This window comes from Prionailurus bengalensis, chromosome B3 (genome assembly GCF_016509475.1).
Source record: "Prionailurus bengalensis isolate Pbe53 chromosome B3, Fcat_Pben_1.1_paternal_pri, whole genome shotgun sequence".
Lineage (NCBI taxonomy): Eukaryota > Metazoa > Chordata > Mammalia > Carnivora > Felidae > Prionailurus > Prionailurus bengalensis.
The window spans coordinates 54107091-54132650 of record NC_057355.1 but is presented as its reverse complement, the minus strand read 5'-3'; the positions used below and the strand labels follow the sequence as shown (position 1 = coordinate 54132650).

Sequence of the window (25560 nt, the reverse complement as noted above, 5' to 3'; positions counted from 1 at the left end):
TAGTGCACGGTGGAGCCCACGCTGGAAGCTAGAATCATTGGGAAGAAGAGCTCCAAGATATATAGGACTGACTCTACCGCAGCTCCATGGGTGAGCCTTGATTGGCTTAAAGAAATCAACATTTCTGTTCCCCAGGCCACAGAGATTGGTCTGGGGATGGGCATATAACCCAATTAGACAGATGATAGATGATAGATAGATAGATAGATAGATGACCTCCTAAGGAAAAAGATTCTCACATTTCTGTCTGGAGTTGACATGGGAAGCAAGCATGTAGTCTGAAGGGGTTGGTTGGCAAGCATCTTTGGATCATCAGGGGAGAGACTATGTGAGAATAGAGGTGGTGGAACAATGGTGAAAGAGAAATGGGTTCCAGGTTCTAACGGTGAAAGGGAAATGGGGTCCAGGTCCTAGCACCAAAGCCACCAATGAAGGCTTCTCCAAAGCCTACTCTACCCCTGGACTCTGAAGTTACTGCTAAAATTCTTATTTCTATGCAAGCCAGTTTGGGTCTTGTTTTCTTTCGCTTGAACTGAAAGACTACTGATGCACAAGGCTGAAGTGATCCTCAGCATAAGAGAGAAGAAAGGGGTCATTCGCAGTGATCTAGCACTCTGGAAAGTAGCTATTCGAAGACATGACAAGAGGGTTCTAGGAGGCTCCCGAAGAGACCGGCCATGAAGGGACAGAGGTGGCATGAGGACATAAAGAGAGGGCTGGCTCTAGGGTTCCTGGGTGGCTCAGTTGGTGAAGCATTGGACTTTGGTTCCGGTCATGATCTGATCTCACGGTTGGTGAGTTGGAGCCCAGCATCGGGCTCTCTGCTGTCAGTGCAGAGCCCACTTCAGATCTTCCGTTCCCTCCTCTCTCTCTCTCTCTCTCTCTCAAAGATAAATAAGCATTTAAGGGCGGGGGGGGGGGGTGGCTCTGAGCTTCCGCATGAAAGAAGCGGTGCCACAAGAATGATTTCTGTCCTGACCCTTCCTTTGATTAACACTACAGCCTACTCCTCAGGGATAACCAAGGCTCCCACCCCATTCCCAGGGAAATGATGCAACCAGTCACTAGCTGGTAGCTGGATCTGCCATGAAAGACTCGGGAAAGGTAAAGAAAGTGTTGTTTGAGCAGGTCCCAGGGATAAAAAAAGGGGGCTTAGAAAATGGAGGAGGGGAAGATTGTGAAAAAAGCAAAGAAAAGATTGCTAAAGAACATGGATAGAAACTTGGAGAATAAGAGGGCAGCATAATGTGGTTGCTAAGGGAGGGCCCTGGGGCCAGATACCAGTTTCAAAACTCATGAGTCACTTACTCGCTGTCTTAATTTACCTATTTGTAAATGAGCCTGAAAGTGCCACCTTCAGGTGACTGTGACACTCCAGAAACATATTACAGGGAAGCCCCTAGCACAGTGTCTGGCAGGAGGAAACGTTCATTACTTGTGGCTATCTCCTAAGAATAAGAAGATGAATGCGGGAAGGCAGGAGAGGAAGGAAGCAGAACAGTGCTTTACCTAGATCCCCACCCTCCTCAGTAGCAAGCAGCAAGTATTCACTCCATAGAAGCAGCACTAAGGGAAATTTAAAAAGAGGGTCACACTAAAAAAATAAAAATAAAAATAAATAAATGGCTTTTGAGAAATGCAAGTGTTTCCTTAATTTGCTCTATGTTGTAATGTTCTCTGACGAAGCCCCTTAGTAAATGTCTGTTGAAGTGGGCTGACACTAGTTGAGAATCTTCAACATACAGGAGAGAAGAATCACGTAGAACCAAATATTAAAAGTCAAACACACACATGTCCAAAACCGCCGGAGCTTGGTTTCAGCTGGCAGAGTGTGGCGCTCCCTCACGCCCAATCTGGGCTAGCTGGACCCGGCTGGGCCCGACTAGGATCACAGTGTCCCGTCCTCACCTACAGCCCAAGGACTGGGGTGAGGTGGAGGTGACAGTCTCGGGTGTCTCTGTTCAACCGTGAAATCCTCGCCCCAGGAGACGGCCCGGCAATTGGGCTGCGGGGGAGGGTGCAAATCTGACAAGACACCAAGCGGAAAGCCCCTGGGCCCAAGAAGGGAGAGATGGGATTCTAATTTGGCAGTGGCGCCTGGTACCCGTTGCTAATAAATAACCGGACTCACATTTACAAGGGGCTTCACTGGTAATAACAGCAAGTCGTTTGTATAAGGCACCCTGCTAGTGGTGGCAGTGAACAGCGGGACGCTTACGTTATCTCCTCTAATCTCAACAGCCGCTAAGTGCCTCTTGTCATCAACATTCGGACAAGGAAACCGTGGCTCCGAGGTGGAAGGTACTCGGGTCACAACGCAGACCGCCGGCGGCGCGCGGAGCGCCTCAAAGCCTCCTTCCCCGCCGGGGGGGGGAGTGGGGGGGAGACCACAGGGCCGAGCGCGCAGGTGGCTGCACACCCACCAGGGGGCGGGTTGAGCCGGCGGGTCCCTCCTGTCACCCCGGCAGTCCACACGTCGCTCCACTTGCCCGAGAGCCCGCGCTGGTGCCGGCAGCTCAGGTGCTCCGCCGCCACCCCAGCCTCGCCCCGCCCCCGCGCAGCCCGCCCGCCGTCCGCGAGGAGCCCTCCCCGCCGCCGCGCTGCACGCCCGGAGCGCGCCTCCTGTCCTCGCGGGGACTGGGGGCCCCGCCGCTGTCATGCTGCCCGCCCTGTACACGGCTCTGGCGGGACTGCTGCTCCTGCCGCTGCTGGTGAACCTCTGCTGCCCCTACTTCTTCCAGGACGTGGGCTACTTCCTGCGCCTGGCCGGCGTGGCCCGGCGAGTGCGCAGATACGGGCAGCAGCGGCCGGTGCGCACCGTCCTACACAAGTTTCTGGAACAAGCGCGCCAGAGCCCGCACAAGCCTTTCCTGCTTTTCCGTGACGAGACGCTCACCTATGCGCAGGTGGACCGGCGCAGCAACCAAGTGGCGCGGGCGCTGCACGACCACGTCGGCCTGCGCCAGGGAGACTGCGTGGCGATCTTCATGGGCAACGAACCAGCCTACGTGTGGCTGTGGCTGGGGCTGGCCAAGCTGGGCTGTGCCATGTCGTGCCTCAACTCCAACATCCGCGCGAAGTCCCTGCTGCACTGCTTCCAGTGTTGCGGTGCGAAGGTGCTACTGGTCTCACCAGGTGAGCCCGGGGACCGCCCGCCCTGGCAGTGGGCTCCCCCGCACCTTGACAGACCAGCCACTGCATGGTATAGGGGGTTGGAAAGGGAACTTCAGGTCCGAACTGGAAGTGTAGAGGGAGGGGATGGCAACCCTTCCTCAAGACGCTAATGGTCATTAAAACAGCCCGTTGTGGAAGCTCTTTCAGGCACTGTGTTAAGCACCGTGCAGTACATAGTGTTGCTTTTAATCCTCACATAACACAGGGCTTACTATCGGGCTTTGTAGGTGAGACCACCGAGGACCGTGAAGCCTTAGGTCCCAGGTTGTAGATCTGAGGAGAGGGGTTAACCAGAGCTGTCTATCTTCAGAGTCCAGGCTTTTAACCAAAACCGACAATATGGGCATTAAAATGCAGAGAGTCTTGAGTGTGAACTCTAGAGGATCCGGAATGTTCTCACCTCTGCTGTTTGATTGGCTACATGATCACGAGAAAGTCATTTTCCCTTCCTGTCCCGTGGTGTCCTCCTCTAGTAGAGGGTCTTCACGGCTGCTTCGGGCTCTCAAATGCTGTTAGCCTCTCTGGATTCTCACTGCAGAGAAGGTTACCCCACCTGCTCCCCAAGAAGACTTTGGGGATCTGCTGCAGTGCCGTCAGTCCCCATTACATCTATAACCAAAGCGACCGTTGGTTCTGTAGTTCCCTCCTGCCACACTTCAAAGGATGATCCTTTCAAGAAAATCCCCAACAATTTCTAGTTGCCTGAGAAAAGAGACGATTTAATCTCTTAGTAACTGGAAGACTCTCTTAAACCTATTACTTTACCTTTTGGTTCCTAAGAAAGTATCGCAGTGATCTTTTTTACCAATTCAGGAGGGATTTAAATACTACTTGCCTGCATAGTATCTCAGGCTTTGTGTGAGGGAGGTCAGGGACTGCAGAGATTAGGTCTGTAATCAAGTCTTGTAGCACAAACTTTTGAGGTTAGGTTTAGAAAAGCAGATGATATAAAAACCACCAGGTAGAGAGTCCCCACAAGGCACAAGCTAGTTGCCACAAAAGGACAGGGAGAAAATAAGATGAATTACTTCAAGGATGTTACACTCCAGTAAAAGAACTAAGCCACATACCCAAATGTCTGTGAACGTGATACCCAGAAGAATGTGATAAGTATGCCGAAAGAACTACAGAGTTGGGCATTGGGGGGGTGGATAGAGGCAGGGGATGAGCAGAGAGTGAAAATTCCTGGAGGCATTGACAGTGAGCTGGGCAAGTGCAGTAGGGGAGAGGGGATTCCAGGCAAGAGGAGCCCCAGAGGCTGTTTTCATCAGGTTCATAACACAGATGCTTCATTAGAGTTTTGCTATGTAAGGACAACAATAGTGGTAGTTTTTAAAGGCTGTTTACTGAAGGGACTCTACTGTAGAGAAAATAAGGACTCAGGGAATTCAAAGAATGGCTAACGGCAGAGGCCTCACTTCCATGAAGGGGATTAATTTTCCAGTGCCAGCTTTAATCAAGGATCAAGGCATAGAGATAATCTGATCTCCACTTCTCTCCTCTCTCTGAGTTGTACAAGGAAAAGCTTAGATGAGTTGCTTCACTGGACTTTGATTATCTCAAAGGCTTAGAATTCTCTCATATATCTTTGAATAACGACCTAGCAATACCTAGCATATAGTAGTCATTCAATAATGTTTGTCAAATTAATGAGTTCCATTATTCTGGTTGGTTGCAATAGGCTTTCTTCTCTGAAGCATAAGAACCATTGGATTAGGCATGAGGACATGAAAAATGATGTAAAAAAGTTAAATATATCCTGATTTGAGAAAATCCATTTAGATCCAATCTCCCAGGCCCAGCCTCACCCTACCAGATTTGCTTACCTCCCAGTTCACCTCTGGCAGTTGGCTGTAGGAGAGAGGTGCTCTCCTGGGGTCTCATTGCCAGAGAGAGAGCTGGTCATGAGCATAGGATGGGCTGGGACCATAGTAGGGAGGGTCTGTGCATAGGATAGTGGAGGACAAAAACGGAAACATCAAATAATAATGTACTCAAGGGCTGAGATCGCAAGCAGCCCAAGGTCTGAACAGAGAGCTAGCTTAAAGACATTCTCTAAAATTTTTCTTCTTACCCTGCTCATAACTAAAGGTTGCAAGACAGGTGGTTGTACATCTCCATCAAAATAAACTAGCACTTTGCTAGCATATTCGGGAAGGCCAGCAGTTCTTTTTCCTTAGAAACAAGAAGGGTAGAAGCAAAACAACTTTAAATCAGACGTTAATGTTATTGAATCTGAAGAAGGATAGAATTCAGATTATTCTGCACATTGAGTGTAAGTGGCCAGTATTCCAAAAAGACCTTCCTACAGCCTCTTGAGAAAAATAGGGAAGTAGATAGCTAGTAGAAAGGTGACATGGCTGCTTGTGGATATCAAATGATAACAATTATGTAAGTCCTGGTATGACTGGGTAACTTCATGACAAAGAATTATGCTTGATTCTGGGACTATTTAGAAAGTGAGAGTTCGCTTAAGTAAGAACTTTAAAATAATATTAAGAAGATACATAACTACACAAAGGTAATATGAATATGTATTCCCCTGTTAAAGATTTACTTGTTGCTGGCGAGACTTAACCTTGGTTAACATCTTTCTGACCTCAGGGCAATTTGTTTTGTGGGGGGAGGGGAAGAGGTGAATGCACGCCTCTATCTGAAGGTGTTCTAACTCGTACCTTGTCGATGTACAGACCAGACAATGGGTTCTTAAATGTGAAAGTTCCAAACTGCCTATGCTAAAAATGCAAAATCACGGTTACAAATGGCATTTGAAAGGCTGTTTTCAGACTGTCTCCAAGGGCTGTCAAGAACCAGTTTGTGTTTCAGGTGCCTTTTTGAATGAAGAAAAGGTAAAACCTTCAATCCTGACTTGCCCATCTACCAACCATTTCACAATCATCCTAGAACTTTGATCAAAACACATTTCCTTTCATTGCCTCCTTTTCAGGTCCCACTTTATTGATAAGCATTTCTGGGGTGTTTGATTTAACTCCATCAGATACCCATTCAATGAGGCAATGGAGTAGCAGAACAAGCCTCTAGATTAAATGCCTTTCCTAGCAGAAAGCTGCAGAGTTAGCCAGTAGCATCTTACCAGCTCAGTGGTGAAGACTGGTTCAGCTCGCCACCTGCCCTCTCTCCCCACTTTCTAAGAATGGGCCCAGGTATTCATAAGTTTCTTCTTCTTTTATTAAAAAAAAAAAAAGCAGAGAAACTTCATATGCTATCTTGATTTCTTTTTTTTTTTTTAACAAGATAGATTTTAAGGAAGGGAGGAGAAATGTGGTAATCACTCAATTTTCCATCACTCCACTATGCACTGCTTTCTCTGAGGTTCTATTTCAATCCATGGCTTAAAACCAGACCATTGAGGAATCAACAGGTCTGCTCTACACCACTGAGATAACTTTCTGTGAATACTGTTTTTCACACCCAAGCTTTTAATAAAGCTCAAGGCTATGCTTGTCAAAGAACATGAACAAGAGATTGTCAGTAGTACTCTTCAAAGGCAGATTCCACATGCTTCATTTAACAACTACTGAGCAGAAGGTCAAATAGGCAGCACCTTCTAAAAAGTAAAGCCGTCTTCCAAAACTTTAACCTGAATGGCTGATATAAGGAGACAGGAATCCTATAAACCCAGTATATTTCTGTTCATTTTGTATCTGTCTTTTCATACATAGACTCACTGAGCTTCTGTCCCCATTTGTAGAAATTGGGTTACTGGGGGCGCCTGGGTGGCGCAGTCGGTTAGGCGTCCGACTTCAGCCAGGTCACGATCTCACAGTCCGTGAGTTCGAGCCCCGCGTCAGGCTCTGGGCTGATGGCTCAGAGCCTGGAGCCTGTTTCCGAGTCTGTGTCTCCCTCTCTCTCTGCCCCTCCCCCGTTCATGCTCTGTCTCTCTCTGTCCCAAAAATAAATAAACGTTGAAAAAAAAAAAAAAAGAAATTGGGTTACTGTATCTTTACCACAGGGTTCTTGTGAAAATTATGACATAAATTGTGTAAAGCTACTCTACAAATTGGTCTATACAAATGAAAAATGTAAGGGCTTTGCTATCAGTAAGGATGCAATGTATAGTGGATGCTGTGATAGACTACCCAAATCCCCTCTCAGGACTGAGATGCTCATTCCTTATCTGTTGGGATCATTGGCAGCTAAAGTTCTCAGCTGAGACCACTTCCAGGATTTGCCCTTGCTTAAAAAGAGCCACTGTGCCCAAGGTTAAGCACTACCCTCCCCCCCACCCCCACCCCTGCCTCCTGCATCCAGTGACTGGTTCACGGGCAGGGGTGAAGGTATAGCCCACTTTCCTTAGTTTGGAACAATCCTGAAGGGCCATCCCAGGCCCAGAGTCCCCATAGGATTAGAGGATCAGTTGAGCGAGTCCCCTATGTGACTGCATCACTGTTCAACTTTCCCTCTATCCAGTCCGCTTCTCTTACAGCCTCACAGATGTCATTCCCAAGAACATTCCTGCATGTAAATCTCAAAACCCAGAGTTCCCAGCAACTCAACCTGTGCCAAGTAGAATTATTTGAGCTTTTGTATCCAAGTGGTTGATTGCCACTTTTAAGTAAGCAGACTTTATGGTAAGAATTAACACACACACACGCCCTACATAAAAAATCTGTGAAGGGGAAAACATGTACGTCCAAATGTAGTCATAAAAAGCTTAAGGAAAGACACTAAATAACAAAGAGATAGTTAATAATTGATATTCACTTCCAGAATTTCCTTTCAAATTTCAGTTTTATAGCAGCATCTCTAGGGGAAGAAAGGCTGCTACAATTGGACATGTTAGGTGTGTCTAATATGGTTGGTGAGTCACTGGACCCTCAGGTCAATGCCCAAATGCTAATTGTACACCAGCAGCCCAGAGGACATGTAGGGAAATTGTGTTGGGCAAGGTCAGTGGCCTTCCCTACAGCTGAGATGCCTTCTCCGAAAGGTATCACAAACTAAATGTTTGGTAGGGTAGGAAGATGAATGTAGTAGAAGATATATGACACCAAATTGCTTGAACTGTAATCAAGCATGACACCTGCTTAATTACATTTTCTTTTTCCTTTTTTAAAAAATGGAATGTAAATTTCATGCTGAAAAATTTATCATGGTCTTCCACGCAGTCCATTTGCCTGACTTACACCAGGGACTTGGGCCCTGCCCCCATCCCAGCCTCTTCTTCCAACCTTCTTCCCTCCTGTTCTACACTCCAGTCAGCTTTAGCCTCTTAGTTACTTTGGTACCATGTTGTGTGCCCCCCAGCCTTTACATAAGCTGTTCCCTCTGCTAGAAACAGGCACAGCCAATCTCAGTTGATCTTCAACTTGTTGCCAATTCCTGTTTATCTTTCAGGTCTCCATTTAGATGATCCTGCCTCTGGGCTGTCTTTGTCTTCCTCCCCAAACATCATAACCCCTATTGTGACACCCAGGACACTTTATTTTAATGGATAATTTCCTCCCCCATTAGGCTCTATAGAAACAGGGACAGTATCAGTTTTGTTCACTGTTATATCCAGTGCTTAGAACCATGCCTGGTACATAGGGAGCACCCTTTAGATAGATATTGAATAAATGTTGGGAAAGAGGGAGGGAGAGAAGAAAGACTAATCCAGGTAACTTATAACACAGTATTTAAGTATATAGCCTCAGAGGAGGGAGGGAGGGAAGGGAAAGAGGGAGGAGATTTCTTAATTCTTGAAGTAGCAATTGTTGTTGTCATTTTTAATTTATTGGTCTGGGCCCTTGTATGCAAGGCATATCTGTATTATAATAATTATTTCATTGTGCATTATATTTTATTAGAGGTTTATCAACTCATAGTATTGTAAGATCTGAATCCTTTAAAATCAACAGCTTTAGGGGCACCTGGGTGGCTCCGTTGGTTAAGTGTCTGACTTCAGCTCAGGTCATGATCTCGCGGTTTGTGAGTTCGAGCCCCGCGTTGGGCTCTGTGCTGACAGCTCGGAGCTTGAAGCCTGCTTCTGACTCTGTGTCTCCCCATCTCTTGGCCCCTCCCCTGCTCATTCTCTGTCTCTCTCTTATTATTACTCAATAATAAGTAAATGTTAAAAATTTTTTTTTAAATCAACAACTAGTTTATTCCTCTGTCTCTTCCACACAAACACAATTCTTTGTGCACATTCTTTGAATTACAAGCACTTGTTGAGCACTCACTACTGTTGACTATGTGAAGAGGATTAAGTTATGATCCTTAATCTCAAAGTTTTCACTAATAGAGGAGAAAAAGAATGAGGAAGTTGTACTAACTACTCTGCCAGAAGTATATGCAGGCCCCTGTGGGAGCACCTCACTTTGTAGAGGGAGGGAAGGCAACAGAGAGAAGTGTCACCAAGGGTGAGTCTTGAAGGGTGAGCTGGAGTTTTCCAGGTGACCCGGATGTAGGAGGGCACTCAAAGCAGGTAAAACCATTTGAACAAAGCCCATGAGATGTGAGGATATGGGTACATTCCGTTCACATAGATCAGTGTAATTAAAGGAAAGGGGACAAGAGATGGTACTAAGAGATGACATCAGAAAAGTCCCCAGGGGTTAGACTGTGAATGAGCTCGGGACCTCACATGTTGCATAAGGAGAGTGGACTCACCACAAAGGATGAGCAGCCATTGAAAGATTCTGAACAGGGCAGTAACAAGAAGCCATAGTGTAGCTGATCAGTTGGAAGCAAGGAAAGATTAGAGATAAGGAGATTGATCAGGAGGCTAATGGGATGATTAAAGTAGGAAATAATGAGGATCTGGACCAAGGCAGTGGCAAGGAATGGGGTGTTTTTATAACAGTCATATTTTTGGTTAATATTTTGAAGTGCTGAAGGAACCTGTTAAAATAAAAGAGTAGAAAAGGAGAACGGAAGTTCAAGGGGCCAAAAGGGGGAGAAGCTGATGGAGGTTAAAAAAATATTTGAGGCAAATAGTTTATTGAAGAATGGTGGCCAGGGGTGCCTGGGTGGCTTAGTCAGTTGAGCATCTGACTCTTGATTTCGGCTCAAGTCATGATTTCATGGTCCTAAGATTGAGCATGCATCGGGCTCTGTGCTAGTGTGCAACCTGCTTGAGATTCTCTCTCTCTTTCTCTCTCTGCCACTGTCCAACTTGAGCGCTCACATGCACACACTTTCTCTCTCTCTCTCTCTCTTTCTAAAAATAAAAATAAATAATAATAAATAATAATAAAAGAATGATAGCCAATAGGAACTCCAGGAGAAAACTCAGGAAGTATGATTATAGTGTGTTACTTCTGCAGTGAATAATATTTACATAGTTATAATCTTGTTGATCCTGATTATTGGTGTTCAGCTTCTAGAACCAACCCATAAACAAAGCTGGGAAGATGGAATTATAGCCTCAGAATAGATGTACATACTATTAACCTAGACAACATAAAGTGGAGATAGTAATTGTTGGGAGTGGACAAGGGTAAAACAAGGGTGGGGATCAAAATTGTTAGGTCCCAAGGTAGCAGGAAAAGCACATTGTTTGGTGACAGACAAGTGACTGTTACAAGACCTAGGTTTAAAAAAAATGAAAAGGGATTGTGCCTCTAGGCAGCAGGTTTAGTTTTTAAGAGGGATGGGGTAAGGGACTGTTGATCTTTATTATAGACTCTTTTGTACTCTTTGATTGATTTTTACCATGTGCATGAGTCCTCTGGTTAAAATGTTTTGAAATTTTTTTTAATGCATCTGTCCAGATGATATTTTTTGTTTTGATGGAGACATCATATATAAACATCTGAAAAACAAAGTATATAGGATGCATTAGGTATAGCCTCCCCAAGGTAATTCCTTCCGGTATTGGGTCACCTTCCTATTAAGTATATTCACCTCAGCTATCACAAGTTCAAGATAAGTAAGCTTAAAGGTCATCTCATCTTGTGATTTAAGGGCACATAAATCAAGTAGCAAACATGAAGGTTTTTTTGGCATTGACCTATAGTAAAAAATATATTTGTCTGTGGCCCAGTACCCAGACACCCACATAACTGAAACAAATTTTTAAAAAACTGATACTTCCCTCTTACTCTGTGTGATACACTCTGAAAATTTATATTTCCTTCTATTTTAATTTTTTTTAATGTGGTCACTTCAAATGATTTTAAAAACCCACTATTGTACTGTGCCCTATGGTTTGAAAAACATGCTAATCAGTCCTGTTTTTTTCTCATACCAGAAAATGTGCTTATGAAATTTGGAGGTTATTTCTCAGATAAGCTGAACCTTCCTTGGGGAACTATTTGTTACTGATATGTTAAATATATATATATATATATATATATATATATATATGTATATATATATGTATATATATATGTATATACACATATATATGTGTTGGGGCACCTGGGTGGCTCAGTCAGTTAAGCATCTGACTTCGACTCAGGTCATGATCTCGCAGTTCATGGGTTCAAGCCCTGCATCAGGCTCTGTGCAGACAGCTCAGAGCCTGGAGCCTGCTTCAGATTCTGTGTCTCCCTCTTTCTCTGCCCCTCCCCTACTTGTGCTCTGTCTCTCTCTCTCAAAAATAAACATTAATATATATATATATATATATATATATATATGTGTGTGTGTGTGTGTGTGTGTATACACACACACATATATATATTATATAAAGTTCACTTCTATCATCTTAGTTAGCATGGCTGCCTTGTTTTCATTCCTCGTCTCCTACCTTAAAATTTTCTTTTTTTCTTTTTCATCACTAGGGGACACATATATTAGGAATAACCAAATTCATTTCTGGAGTATTTTGAGATGTATACCAGACATGCTTATAAGTTATATGCTTATATATCTTGGTTTTTATCCACGTGTCCATTTGTACAGATTTCAACCAACTATCTGCCGCTTATGAAACCATTAAAACCTAGCCTTCCCTCAAACTTTGAAATCTTGTGATATTTTTCACATGTAGCAAATTCCATGTTTAATATCACGTGACTATAACTCCACTTGTCATGTCTACACAGTTCAGCAAAAATTATGCCAAAAACATAATTACTGTGAGGCTTGTTATACTAATAGAACTTTTTAAAGTGGACTAATTTAATGTGTTTGGATTTTTTTTTTCCTTATTAAGAACTACAAGAAGCTGTGGAAGAGGTGCTACCAAGCCTGAAAAAAGATAATGTGTCCATCTATTATGTGAGCAGAACTTCTAACACGGATGGGGTTGAATCTTTACTGGACAAAGTGGATGAAGTGTCAACAGAACCTATTCCAGAGTCGTGGAGGTCTGAAGTCAGTTTTTCCAGTCCTGCCTTATACATTTATACTTCTGGAACCACAGGTAAAAATAAAGAGAGGATTCTCAAAGAAATGGACCAATCCTGAAGGAGTTAAATGTTGGGTTAGGTTTTCAAATGGTCTTTTCCTTTGGCAAAACTTACCCAATAACTAATAGTTAGAGGATTTAGCTCTTTCACCTGTGGGAACTGATCTTATTTCATAGCATATAATCCTATTTGGGTTTGCCCAGGCTACACATATTTTCCCCTAGTTGGTATGTAGAACAGATAAATAGGTTAAGCAAGAAATACAAAAATAATTGTGAGGATGGATGAAATTTGGCACTGAATAGGTTTTTGGAAGTTTTAAATGATTGTTGGATTTTTATTATATTATATTCCAAGTCCACACATAATGTATAACCAATTATTAATGGGACTCCAAAGAAGACATTAGGACAATAATGGGGTTGTATTTTACATAAATGTTTTTACCGCTATCTTCCCATGCAACACTGACTTGGTGCTGTGGGTATAGGATGGCTGTAGCCCAGGGCCTAAAATAGTGTATTTCATCCAGTCTAGGATATCTTCAACTGTAAGCTGCACCATAACTTTATGAGCCACTAAGAGAAAACACTGCCAATTAACAGTGTTATTGGAACATTGCTATATAGAACATGCACTATTAAAGATAGAATGCACTATCCACTCTCCTATGAGCTTTATGGTCTATGTTCATACAATTCTCCTACCATCCTTAAGACAGATACCAATCTTATTCCCATTTTACCAATCCAGAAACTGAGAGGGTAAGAACTTCTCAAGACAGATAGAAGTGTCAAGATTCACCTTGGTAGGCTGACTCCACAGCTCATAAATCTGACCTCTCTGCCACAATACTGCCCAGTTCTTCCATTTAACAGATATGTGGTGTCTGCCTAATATAGGCCAGGGAAAACATTATGAAAATGTTAATAATATGAGGCCTGAGGGATATAGTTAGAAGGAGGACAGGAAGCCAGTACCAGCATGCTGACCATTATTACTAATATTGGAAAACTGAATATGTGAATCTTCTCTCTTTTGATTAAAATTTTATTTTTTTTATTTTTTTAAAAATTTTTTTTTAACGTTTATTTATTTTTGAGACAGAGAGAGACAGAGCATGAATGGGGGAGGGGCAGAGAGAGAGGGAGACACAGAATCGGAAGCAGGCTCCAGGCTCTGGGCCATCAGCCCAGAGCCTGACGCGGGGCTCGAACTCACGGACCGTGAGATCATGACCTGAGCTGAAGTCGGACGCCCAACCGACTGAGCCACCCAGGAGCCCCTAAAATTTTAACTTAAGGTAACGCACACATGAGTTTCCTTGTAGAACACTCTAACTGATTATAGGTAAAGCTAAGGTTTCCTTTGAGCCTTTTATCTCAACACCAGCCTATAAACACTCCCTCCTTCACCTTAACAGGCCCTCGGCACCCATCTGCTCTCCCAGTTTTCAGACCTGAATGTCAACTTCACTTCATACAATCACTTTCACTTAGTGTTTTCTTTAAGTAAATGAAGAAGGGAGATTGGGAATGGCATATTAAAACCAATGCCCAAAGCATGTCCATCCTTTTTCCATCTGCCGGCAGTTATATCCTAGCATGCCAACAGAATGGTGGAATGACATAGTTAACCAAATGCTTCCCCTATGTACAGATAGTACCTCAATATATGAGACTTCTACCCTCATTTCTTAATAGAATGGTAAAATTTAATTGTAACCTTTGGGAAATGATTGAGAAAAACGGAGTCCTTGGTTACTGACAAGGAGTTCTTGTCTTAATGCCAGACATTAGACCTGCAGGTTGGTCTGCAGATTTTAGCAGTCAAATATAAAACCCATTTAGTAGATCTGCAGGTTTTAGCAGTCAGATATAAAATCCATTTTAGGGAGAAAAAGAGAATGGAGGGGCACCTGGGTGGCTCAGTCGGTTAAGCCTCCGACTTCGGCTCAGGTCATGATCTCATGGTTGGTAAATTCAAGCCCTGCGTTGGGCTCTGTGCTGACAGCTCAGAGGCTGCAGCTTGCTTCAGATTCTACGTCTCCCCCTCTCTCTGCCCCTCCCATGCTTGTGCTTCGTCTCTCTCTGTCTCTCAATAATAAATAAACGTTTAAAAAAATTTTTTACAGGAAAAGAGAATGGACACTCCTTCATTTAATCCCGCAATTCAGAATTTATATTTAATTGGAAGATAAATGGTTTGGAGTGTATTTACTTCTCTCCTTATCTCTGAGTAAAATATTTGCTAAGTTACTCTGGTAAAGATTACATAAAAGAACTCATTTAATCAGTTGGAGAACAAAGTTCCTCACAGTCCTTAGCACAAAATTACATAATACCCACCAAACATTCATATTTCTTCACTAACACAAAATCTTAAATTAGGAAATTTTTGAAAGTACTTCAAAGCAGCAAAGGCTATGTATTTCATTTTTAAAAATATACTATACCCCGTTCATGCTCTGTCTCTCTCTGTCCCAAAAATAAATAAACGTTGAAAAAAAATAAAAATAAAAAAATAAAAATAAAAAAATGGGGCACCTGGGTGGCGCAGTCAGTTAAGCGTCCGACTTCAGCCAGGTCACGATCTCGCGGTCCGTGAGTTCGAGCCCCGTGTCAGGCTCTGGGCTGATGGCTCAGAGCCTGGAGCCTGTTTCCGATTCTGTGTCTCCCTCTCTCTCTGCCCCTCCCCCGTTCATGCTCTGTCTCTCTCTGTCCCAAAAATAAATAAACGTTGAAAAATAAATAAATAAATAAATAAATAAATAAATAAATAAAATAAAAATATACTATAGAGTTTTTACTATCCAGACAATTCTTTTCCATGGATACAGTTGATTTATTGATGCCTTCTTCTATGTCTTCGTATTAGTGTAGAATGGGGCATTGATACTGACACAATGCCACTGGCCCTCTGTCAAAGAAAATGAATTTTGAATTGTGTTTACAATTATGGTAGTGTGCTGGACATACTGCTTTGCCTTATAATGAATGGCTGTTTCTTAGGCAATACTGATCAAAGGCACCATCAAATATGGAAGGGTCTGAGTCTGCAGAGAACTATCTTCCTGTTCACAACGTCCATTTACCCACTCAGGTCTTAACCTCTAGCCCCAGCTCCTTAGTAATGGCTTTGTGCCCTCCCCCCACTAAACTGACTTCCCCTGGGAAGCAACATAATTTTTTTTAATGTTTATTCACTTTTGAGAGAGACAGGCAGACTGTGAGCGGGGGAAGGGCAGAGAGAGAGGGAGACACAAAATCCGAAGTAGGCTCCAGGCTCTGAGCTGTCAGCACAGAGCTCGTCACAGGGCTTGAACTCACGAACTGTGAGTGGAAGTCGGACACTTAACTGACTGAACCACCCAGGCACCCTCCCCTGGGTACAATATAAATATATCCTTTTAATACAGTCTTACCAAAAAAGTGACATAAATTACATGTAAGAAATTGCAAATATACTGAAACTACACTCCCAATACCTATCAAAATGACAAAAGATGTTTATCTTTTGACCCTGCAATCTCACTTCAGCAAGTTTATCCTACAAATACAGCATTGTTCATACTGCAAACTACCATGTGGACCAGGCTATTCACTACAGCATCATTTGAAATAGCCAAATAGTTAAATAAATTATAACGTAACATACAAAGGACTTGATGCAACTGAGAGAGAGGGAGGGAGGGAGAGAGGGGAAGAATATATGAATGAATAAATAAATAAGGGAAATTTCTTTGTATAAATGTGGACAGTTTTCTACCATAAATTGCTAAGTAGAAGGGGGAGAAAGTGCAGAAAGGTGTGAATTTTTTAAGGTTATTTACTTTGAGAGAGACACAGAAAGTAGGGAGAGTCAGAGGGGGAAGGAAAAAGAGAATTCCTTTTTTTTTTTTAATAATTTTCTTTTTTTTTAATTTCTTTTTTTTAACATTTACTTATTTTTGAGACAGAGAGAGACAGAGCATGAATGAATTTTGAGACAGAGAGAGAGGGAGACACAGAATCGGAAACAGGCTCCAGGCTCTGAGCCATCAGCCCAGAGCCCGATGCGGGGCTCGAACTCACAGACCGCTAAATCATGACCTGAGCTGAGATCGGACACTCAACAGACTGAGCCACCCAGGCACCCCAGGAAAGAGAGAATTCCAAGCAAGCTCTGTGCTGTCAGCGCAGAGCCAGAGGCGGGGCTCAAACTTACAACTGTGAGATCAAGACCTGAGCCAAAATCAAGAGTTGGACATTTAGCTGACTGACCCACCCGGGTGCCCCTGGGTGGAGAAAGGGCAAGAACCAATAAGCAACTCTTCATATTTGCTTATATTTATATAAAGAAATTCTAGAACAATACTTAAAGAATGCATAAAAGTGATTATGAAGGAAAGTGATGGGAATGGAATAAGCTATTTAATGTCTCTGAATCTCAGCCTTCTCATCTGTGGATTAAAGAATATAATTTTACTTACCTTGTTAATTATGAGAACTAAACGAAATTTGAAAATACCTTACAAGGTGGTAGGCACAAAACAAAAATTTGATAGACATTCATGCCTTTTTCTTCTAATTACATCTAACTCAGGTGTCAACAAGCTATGGTCTGTGTGCCAAATACAGCCCCTCCCAACCTGATTTTGTAAATAGAGCTTTATCTGAACACAACCGAATTCATTCCTTTCTGTGGTTGGCTGATATTGGCTATAATAGTAGAGTTGAGTAGTTTTAACAGAGGTTGTATGACCCTGCAAAGCCTAAAACATTGACTATCTGGTCTTTTACAGAAGAAATTTGCTGGCTCTTGATGTAACCAGTCATGGCCCTCTCCTCTGCACTCTCTAACCACTGGATGATGGATTTTCCTAAGCCAGATCTCTCTTCCAAACCACTGGTCTGTGAATGATTCCATCCTGACTCACTCATGCCTTCTCTTGTATCTTTGCAAAGGTCTCCCGAAAGCTGCCAAGATCAATCACTATCGCCTGTGGTATGGAGCTAGCTTTGCCACTGCAAGCGGAATTAGGAAAGATGATGTCATCTATACCACCCTGCCCTTGTACCACAGTGCTGCGCTTATGGTCGGCCTCCATGGATGTATCATGACTGGTAAGACTTTTCTCTCAACAGGGCACTGGAGTCCAGTACACATTCATATGTGCTCAACAGGGAAAGTAATACAAAATTTGCCTACTTTCCTGTCTGCCAGGGACAGCGTTTAATTCAATGTTAACAGCAAAGCTATTTGGCTCATGTATCACCAGCAAGTATCTAGAATCATTTCTATTTCCTCGTGCCTGCTAGTCTGATAAATAATGCTACAGATGTTCAGGATATCAAGGAGGAAACTTCTTTAAAACATTTTTATCCAAGTTAAGACACTTGATTCTTAAGTTCTGTAAATAATTCCCCTCTGTCATTTATGTCTTCCGAAATCTGCATGTGGATCTCCATCTGCATCTGATGTAAACTTCTCCCTTAGCCATCCCCATCCTACTTCGTTCTTCCCCCCTCACGCAACTCCTCAGCTCTGGTCAGAATACCTTGCTTTCCATCTCTTCTCTTTCTTTCTGAAATGTTGCCATTCAAATTAGAGTTGCCATTTTTTTCCTTTCAGTAGGCTTTATGCCACTTGTATACATTAAGACTCAGTCCAATGTCCACCTCTTCCAGAAAGCCATCTCTAACCCTCTAAGTAAAAAAAAAAAAACTTAATTTTTCCCCCGTGTGGCATTTCCTTTTAAATACTCATATATGTATATATAATAACATATATCCACATACATATATAAATGCATGCATGATGGCCCAAGCCTCTCTTTTTCCCTCATCAACTTATTGATCAACTGTAAAATACTTACCCCAGCCACAGTACCAGCCTCCACATCAGCCAGGAACAACTGACTGGGCCTGATCATATAGCTGGGCTCTTCAAGAACTGGGGAACTCTGAGGCTCCCAAAGGGACTAATTCACTGCTCACACATTTGCTTAAGCACCAAAGATACATTCTAAGGAAGAAAAAATCATATTTAAAAAATCTTTTCCTCTTCTAAAACATCACACTCTTGTATATTTAGGAGTAAAGCTAAACTAAGAGCATGAAAAAGTATTTCTGAGATGTTTTTATTTCACTTTACTACATCTTATGACTATAATTTGGTTGGGTGTGATATATATTATTTTTACCCATTGTAATATGATATAGTTTCACATTGATATATATATTTTTTACCCATCTTTCCCTATTGCTATTATGACAAATTACCACAAACTTAGTGGCTTGAAAACAACATAATTTTTTTCTCTGTTTTGAAAGTCAGAAGTCCTATAATCCAGGTGTCTGCAGAGCTGTATCCCTTCTGGAAGTTCTAGGAAAGAGTCCATTTACTTGCTTTTTCCAGCTTCTAGAAGCTGCCTGCATTCTTTGGCTTGTGGCCACTTTTGCATGTCTTCACAACACATTCCTCCAGCCTTTTGTTTCTGCATCCATCCCCTTCTGCCCTTGACCTGCCTGCCTTCCTGTTAGAAGGCCATTTATGATTACCTTGGGCCCACCCAGGTTATCCAGGATGATCTTCCCATCTCAGAATCCTTAACTTAATCACATCTACACAGTTCTTTTTACCATGTAAGGTAGAATGTTCACAGGTTGTATGGATTAGAACATGGACATCTTTGGGAACCATTATTATGTCTACCTCACCCATCAAAGAATAGATTTCCTGCTTGTTCAAGACCTTGGCTCTCCATTGCCTGCAAAGTTAAGTCTGACTCCTCCACCTGGCACTTCCAAGTTCTCCATGATGGCACCCCTGGCTGCTTCTCTAGGCTCATCTCCCATGAGCCACCCCCTGTTCACCACTCCAGTTACAGGCCAACTGAGTCTTGGCTATCTTCCAACGCCTTCTGGACTGTCCTATCTTTTTGTTTCATACTGTTTTCTCTGCCTGGAATTCTCTTACCTTTATTCATATTCACTGCTCAAGACACAATTCAGATCTACCTCTTCCAAAATATGCCTTTCTCAGCCCTTGCCCCCAAGCAGAATTAATACACACACACACACACTCACACACACACACACAGACACGCACACTCATGTTCACATTCCCTTAGAGATTCATTTGAAACTCTTATTTATTGCACACTGACTCTTATTAGAAAGATGTTTGTATGTGTCTTTTCCCTCACTAGATTGAAAGCCTCTGTTTTTATCCTGGTTAAAGCCTGGTTTTATCCTAAACCATGTCTTATTCATTTTTGTATTGAATCTAATTGATACTCAAAACTTGTTTGTGAATATAATTCACATTTAAAGTTCTACCTTTCAGGGGCGCCTGGGTGGCGCAGTCGGTTAAGCGTCCGACTTCAACCAGGTCACGATCTCGCGGTCCGTGAGTTCGAGCCCCGCGTCGGGCTCTGGGCTGATGGCTCAGAGCCTGGAGCCTGTTTCCCATTCTGTGTCTCCCTCTCTCTCTGCTCCTCCCCCGTTCATGCTCTGTCTCTCTCTGTCCCAAAAATAAATAAATGTTGAAAAAAAAATTTTTTTTTTAAAAATAAAAAAAAAAATAAAGTTCTACCTTTCAAAAATGACAAATACAACCAGGGAGTTTTTTGTAGCATCTCTTTATTAACACTTTATATACACTTCTCTGTAGGTGCTACTCTTGTTTTGCGGAACAAATTTTCAGCCAGCCAGTTTTGGGATGACTGCAGAAAATATAATGTCACTGTCATTCAGTATATTGGTGAACTTCTTCGGTATTTATGCAACTCACCCCAGGTAACGCTTCATTCATTTTGCTTCATTCATTTTGAAATGAATAAGATAGAAATTCAAGTAACTTTGGTCATGCTAGGTTTCAGCTGCTTCTCACACATCTATCAGTTTTCAGTGTAGACTACAATTGTGTGTCATGATAAAGTGCTTGGCACCACACCTATCATATAGAGAGGATTTACTAGGTGGCAGTTGCTATTAATATTATTATTCCCTACCTTTTTACCTGTTTTCACATCTCGCCCTCTGTCTAACATATCCTCCACTTCCCTATTTGTTTAAAGCCTTCTCACTGTCAAAGCCCAGTTCAAATGATACCTCCTATGTTAAACCTGTTTGGTCACTCCGACAAAAGTCATCACTCCCTTCCCTTACATCATTTGATTTCTACCCCTCTGTGGCCCTTGTCACATTGTAAGTGTTTGTCTTCATACCTTTTTTTCTCCCTAAGCTATAAAGACTTTGATGGCAGGGACCACATCTCGCATCCTTACTTGTCTTATACCACAAGACACACAGGAAATTTTTACTTAATGTTGATTAAAAAATCCCCTTGTGGCTTTGAAACCATTTGACTAAGTCTGTCAACAAGCTGGGAGCAGACGCCCAAAGTTACTCCAGAGGCCTTGGATCTACTCTGTTTGCAGACGTCCAGATGTCTTGATGGGGCTGTTCAAAAGAACTTCTCCTTCCTGGTCCCTCCACTCTCATCAGAGGTCTGGCAGCCTTTCCGGGGGCCAAATCAAGGTTTCTCAGTGGTGACACTGCTGACATTTGGGGCCCATTCATTATTTGCTGTATGGAGTTATTCAGTGCACTATAGATGTTTAGTAGCATCTTTGGCGTTTACACAGGACATGGCCATAGTACCTTCTCCCTCCCCCCAGGCTGTGATAATCAAAATGTCTTCAGACATTGCCAAATGTCCCCTGGCAGGCAAAATCAACTCCAGTTGAGAACCATTAGACCAGACAATGCAGTAAACCTGGCAGATTCTGCTTCTTTTAGTCCTTTCAATCATTGTAAGACAGCAAACTCAGAAGATCACTAAGTTGATAAATTGCTATTTAGAAGCACCTGTTATGTTCAACTTGTATAACAGCTACTGTGTGACTTGGAAAGGAATCTAGGATGCTCCTGCCCCGGTTCTTCCTCTCCTCACTTCATTCAGTCTTTGCCCACAGATCAGCTCATCATAGAGGCCCCTCCTACTAATTAACAAATATATCACCTCATCCCTTACCATCCCTCTCATGGGTGGGTACTGTCCCTCCTGACATAGTACAGGTTTATATGACAAATGTCTATCTCCCCCAGTTAAATGAACATTCCATGCACCAGGGGCTTTGTTCACTGCCAGATCTCCAGCACTGAGATGTGCATCCGGCATGTTCTGGACATCAACAAACTCTGTTGAATGAACCTCTAAATTCTGGCCCCTGAAAGATGTATGATTAACGTAAGAGAGGTAATATGTTCCCCCTGAAATGTTTAGGCTTAGCACATATTATTCTGATTTGGGCAGCAGATTCAACAGCTTCATGAGCGTCATAATTAGCTATGAGCTGGATTAGGACCTTTCCCACAGCAATATCTGTTGATGTCATTATTGAATTTTTTTCACATTAGTATCCCATCTGGCCTTCAAGATTGCATGCCTCTCTATTAAAACTCAGAAATCCGTATGGAGCCCTTCTGTTTGGCTTTTCTTCTCGGCCTCAAAGGCACCCCTTTGTCAGTTAGAAGTCTCCTGGGGGAGGGTGTGTCGACTTGAAGAAAATAAACATGTTTGTGTAGCTCTTTCAGGCTTACACACACACACACGTATAAACACTTCCACCTTTGTCCCTCCTTATAATGTTGTCTCAGATGCTGAAAAAAAAATGTGATTTGGGTTTTATATCCTCAAAATATATGTTGATTTGTTGTATAATTCATGGAATATATCAAATCTAGAAGTGGATATGGAGTTTCTGTTTGCTCATGCTTCTCCCCTACCCCTGATTTCTGGTTTGTTTTAAAAATACTTACAAGAATTGTAAGGAATGATCAAAGTTACCTCAAAAAAACTTTCAGTTAAAGACTTTTTAAAAATGATAGGAGCTTATATATAGAAAATCCTTAAGACAAAAAACTGTTTTTACTAATAAATGAATTCGGCAAAGTAGCAGGGTACAAAGTCAATACACAATAATCAGTTGTATTTCTATACACTAACAATGAAAAATCTGAAAAGACAATTACAAAAAACAATAACATTAAAAAACAATGACATAAGATACTTAGGGATTAACTTAACCAAGGAAGTAAAAGACACATGTAATGAAAACTAGAAAACATGGATGAAAGAAATTAAAGAAAACATAAATAAATGAAAACACACCCCATATTCACAGATTGGAAGATTTAGTATTGTTATAATGTTGCAGCTACCCAAAGTGACCTATAGATTCAATGCAATTCCTATCAAAATCTCAATGACACTTTTTGCAAAAACAGAACAAACTTATCCTAAAAGTCATAGGGACCCCAAATGGCCAAAACAACCTCAAAGAGAACAAAACTCGGGAATTTACACTTCCTAATTTCAAAACTTTCTACAAGCCTATAATAATCAAAACAATATGGTACCAACATAAAGACAGACATATAAACTGATGGAATAGAATCAAGAGCCCGGAAATAAGCCCTCATATGTGTTGTCAAATGATTTTTGACAAGGGTGCCAAGACCATTTACTGGGGAAAGGACAGCCAATCTTTTCAATAAATAGCACTGGGAAAACTGAATATCCACATGCAAAAGAATGAAGTTGGACTCTTACCTAATACCGTATACAAAAATTATCTCAAAATGGAAAAAAAGACCTAAATTTAAGACTTAAAACAATAAAACTGTTGGAAGAAGACACGAAATAAAACTTTATGACATTGGATTTGTCACTGATTTCTTGAATGTGACACCAAAGCCATAGGCATCAAAAGAAAAAATAGACAAAGTGGACTTCATAAAAGTTTCAAAATGCTGCCTCAGAAGACACTATCAACAGAGTAAAAGTGCAGCAACCAGAATGGGAGAAAATATTTGCAAATAACATATCTTATGAGATATTAATATTTAGAATATATAGAGAACTCCTAGACCTCAATAACAAATAAAGAACCTGATTCAAATATAGACAAAGGACTTGAATAGACATCTCTCCAAAGAAGACATACAATGGCCAATAAACATATGAAAAAAATGCTCCACATCACTAATTATTAGGGAAATGCAAATCAAAACTACAGTAAAATTCCACTTCATTCTCATTATGATGGCTACTATAAAAACATAAATAAATAACAGCGAACAACCAGCATTGATGAGGGTGTGGAGAAATTAGAATCCTATTGGTGGGATGTAACTGGTGCAGCCCCTGTGAAAACAGCATGGCAATTCCTCAAAACATTCAAAATAAAATTACTATATGATCCATCAATTCCATTTCTGGGTTCTATACCCAAAAGAATTGAAAGCAAGGTCTCAAAGAATTATTTGTATGTTCATGTTCATAACAGTATTACTCATAATAACTAAAATGTGGAAGCAACCCAAAGGTCCAAGCCAAATTTGGACAAACCAAATATGGTATGTACATACAATGGAATATTATTCAGCCTTAAAAAGGAAGGAGATTCTGCAGTATGCTACAACATGGATGTACCTTGAGGACATTATATTAAGTGAAACAGCCTATCACAAAAAGGCAAATACCGTATGATTCAACATATATAAGGTACTTAGAGTAATCAAAATCATAGAGGCAGAAAGTAGAATGGTGGATTGCCAGGGACTAGGAGCAGGGGAGAATAGGGAGTTATTGTTTAATGAGTATAGCGTTTCAGTTTTACAAGATGAAAGAGTTCTGGAGATGGATCGTGGTGATGGTTGCACAACATAATGAATGAATTTAGTACCACTGAACTGTACATTTTAAAATGGGTAAGATAGGAAATTGTATTTAACCATATTTTTGGTTAAATGGGTAAGATAGGAAATTGTATTTAACCATAATTTTTAAAAAATAGATCACAATAGAAAACCCAAATTCTAGGGCTTTAAAGGGAGCTTAAAGAAAGACTGTGTCAAAAGGACTTCTCAAACAACGTGGATAAAAACTAGAATGCTTGGTGGAAGGCTCTGGATCAACATAGTCAGAAAGTTTCTCGCTCTTAGAGCTGCCTAGAATAGGCTGTCACAGGAAGGGCTAACACCACCAGCCCCCCCAAGCAGTGGATATCAGGGAGGCAGTTCCTGCCTTAGCTGAGCAGATAAAACAAATGACACCCCTCCACAAAGCATTTCTCATCAGGAGAATCTGAGACAACGTTGGAGGGGTGGAGGCTTGTCCCTTGTCTTAATCATATTCAGTAGCTCCTCGGATAGAGCAGAGGACCAGGGAGAAATACTGGCAGCCATTAGCCTGAGGCAATAATGTAGTTCTCAAGAGGCAGGACTCTCATTTCCCCATTATCCAGCAGGGTAAATGATAGTACTTACTTCATAGGGGGCTGTGAAGACAAAAATGAGATGATGTATACGGAAAGCATGTACAAAGTACCTGGCTCTTAGTAAATAATCAACTAATAGTAGCCATTATTATCATTACCTTCAGTACCAAAGAATGTGCAGCTCATAGTAGGTGCTCCACACATATCATCAAACGAATCAGTGAAAATTCTTCCCCAGAGACACGAAAGAAGAAAGAAGAGAAGACATCCAAACTAGTCAATCACTTTCATGTAGGGTTGAGTGGGAGTTGGCTCACAAAGCTGTTGACTAGTGAATTTATGGTGTTATTGATTGTAGAAAATTATTGCACCATGTTACCTGTCTTCCATTGTTGTATTTGGCACTTGGCATCCAGCGTACCTGTTTACAATGAAAGTCCACTCTGGTTCATTTTCTGCAGTGTGCAGCTGTCATGTCCCATTTTGTTTGTGTAGTTGTCTAAAAAAACAATGTAATTTAGGGGAAAAATATGTGGTGGAACAAGATACTGCTAAAGCTCAATATTACTCCAGTAGGATGGTAGAAGCTGTAGGATGGGTGTAAATGAGGTTTTGTATTGCTTGCTAGGCATGTGGCCAGGGTGGGAGGAGCAGAGGGGAGAGGGAATAAGGAACCAGAAAAGAGTTCCAGGGGCCACACATAGAAGTTGTCAAATTTGGAAGGGGAAAGAAGACAGACCAGGACCCTGAGTCCACTGAATAGACTCAACTTACTTCCCTACTGTTAAATCCCTAGCATCATCTGCTTTCCTTCCA

The 25560-nt window shown here is 41.9% G+C and overlaps 1 protein-coding gene across 1 annotated transcript in view; it reads left to right on the top strand.

The window, feature by feature from the left end:
- The first annotated feature begins 2492 nt into the window (after positions 1-2492).
- The window catches only part of SLC27A2 (solute carrier family 27 member 2), a 44187-nt gene continuing 21119 nt past the window's right edge, over positions 2493-25560 (top strand). The window contains exons 1-4 of the mRNA XM_043555448.1: positions 2493-3135; positions 12278-12487; positions 17420-17578; positions 20130-20254. Of these exons, the coding sequence (XP_043411383.1) occupies positions 2658-3135; positions 12278-12487; positions 17420-17578; positions 20130-20254 (972 nt within the window). The 5' untranslated portion in view covers positions 2493-2657. The remainder of the gene's footprint in view (positions 3136-12277; positions 12488-17419; positions 17579-20129; positions 20255-25560) is intronic.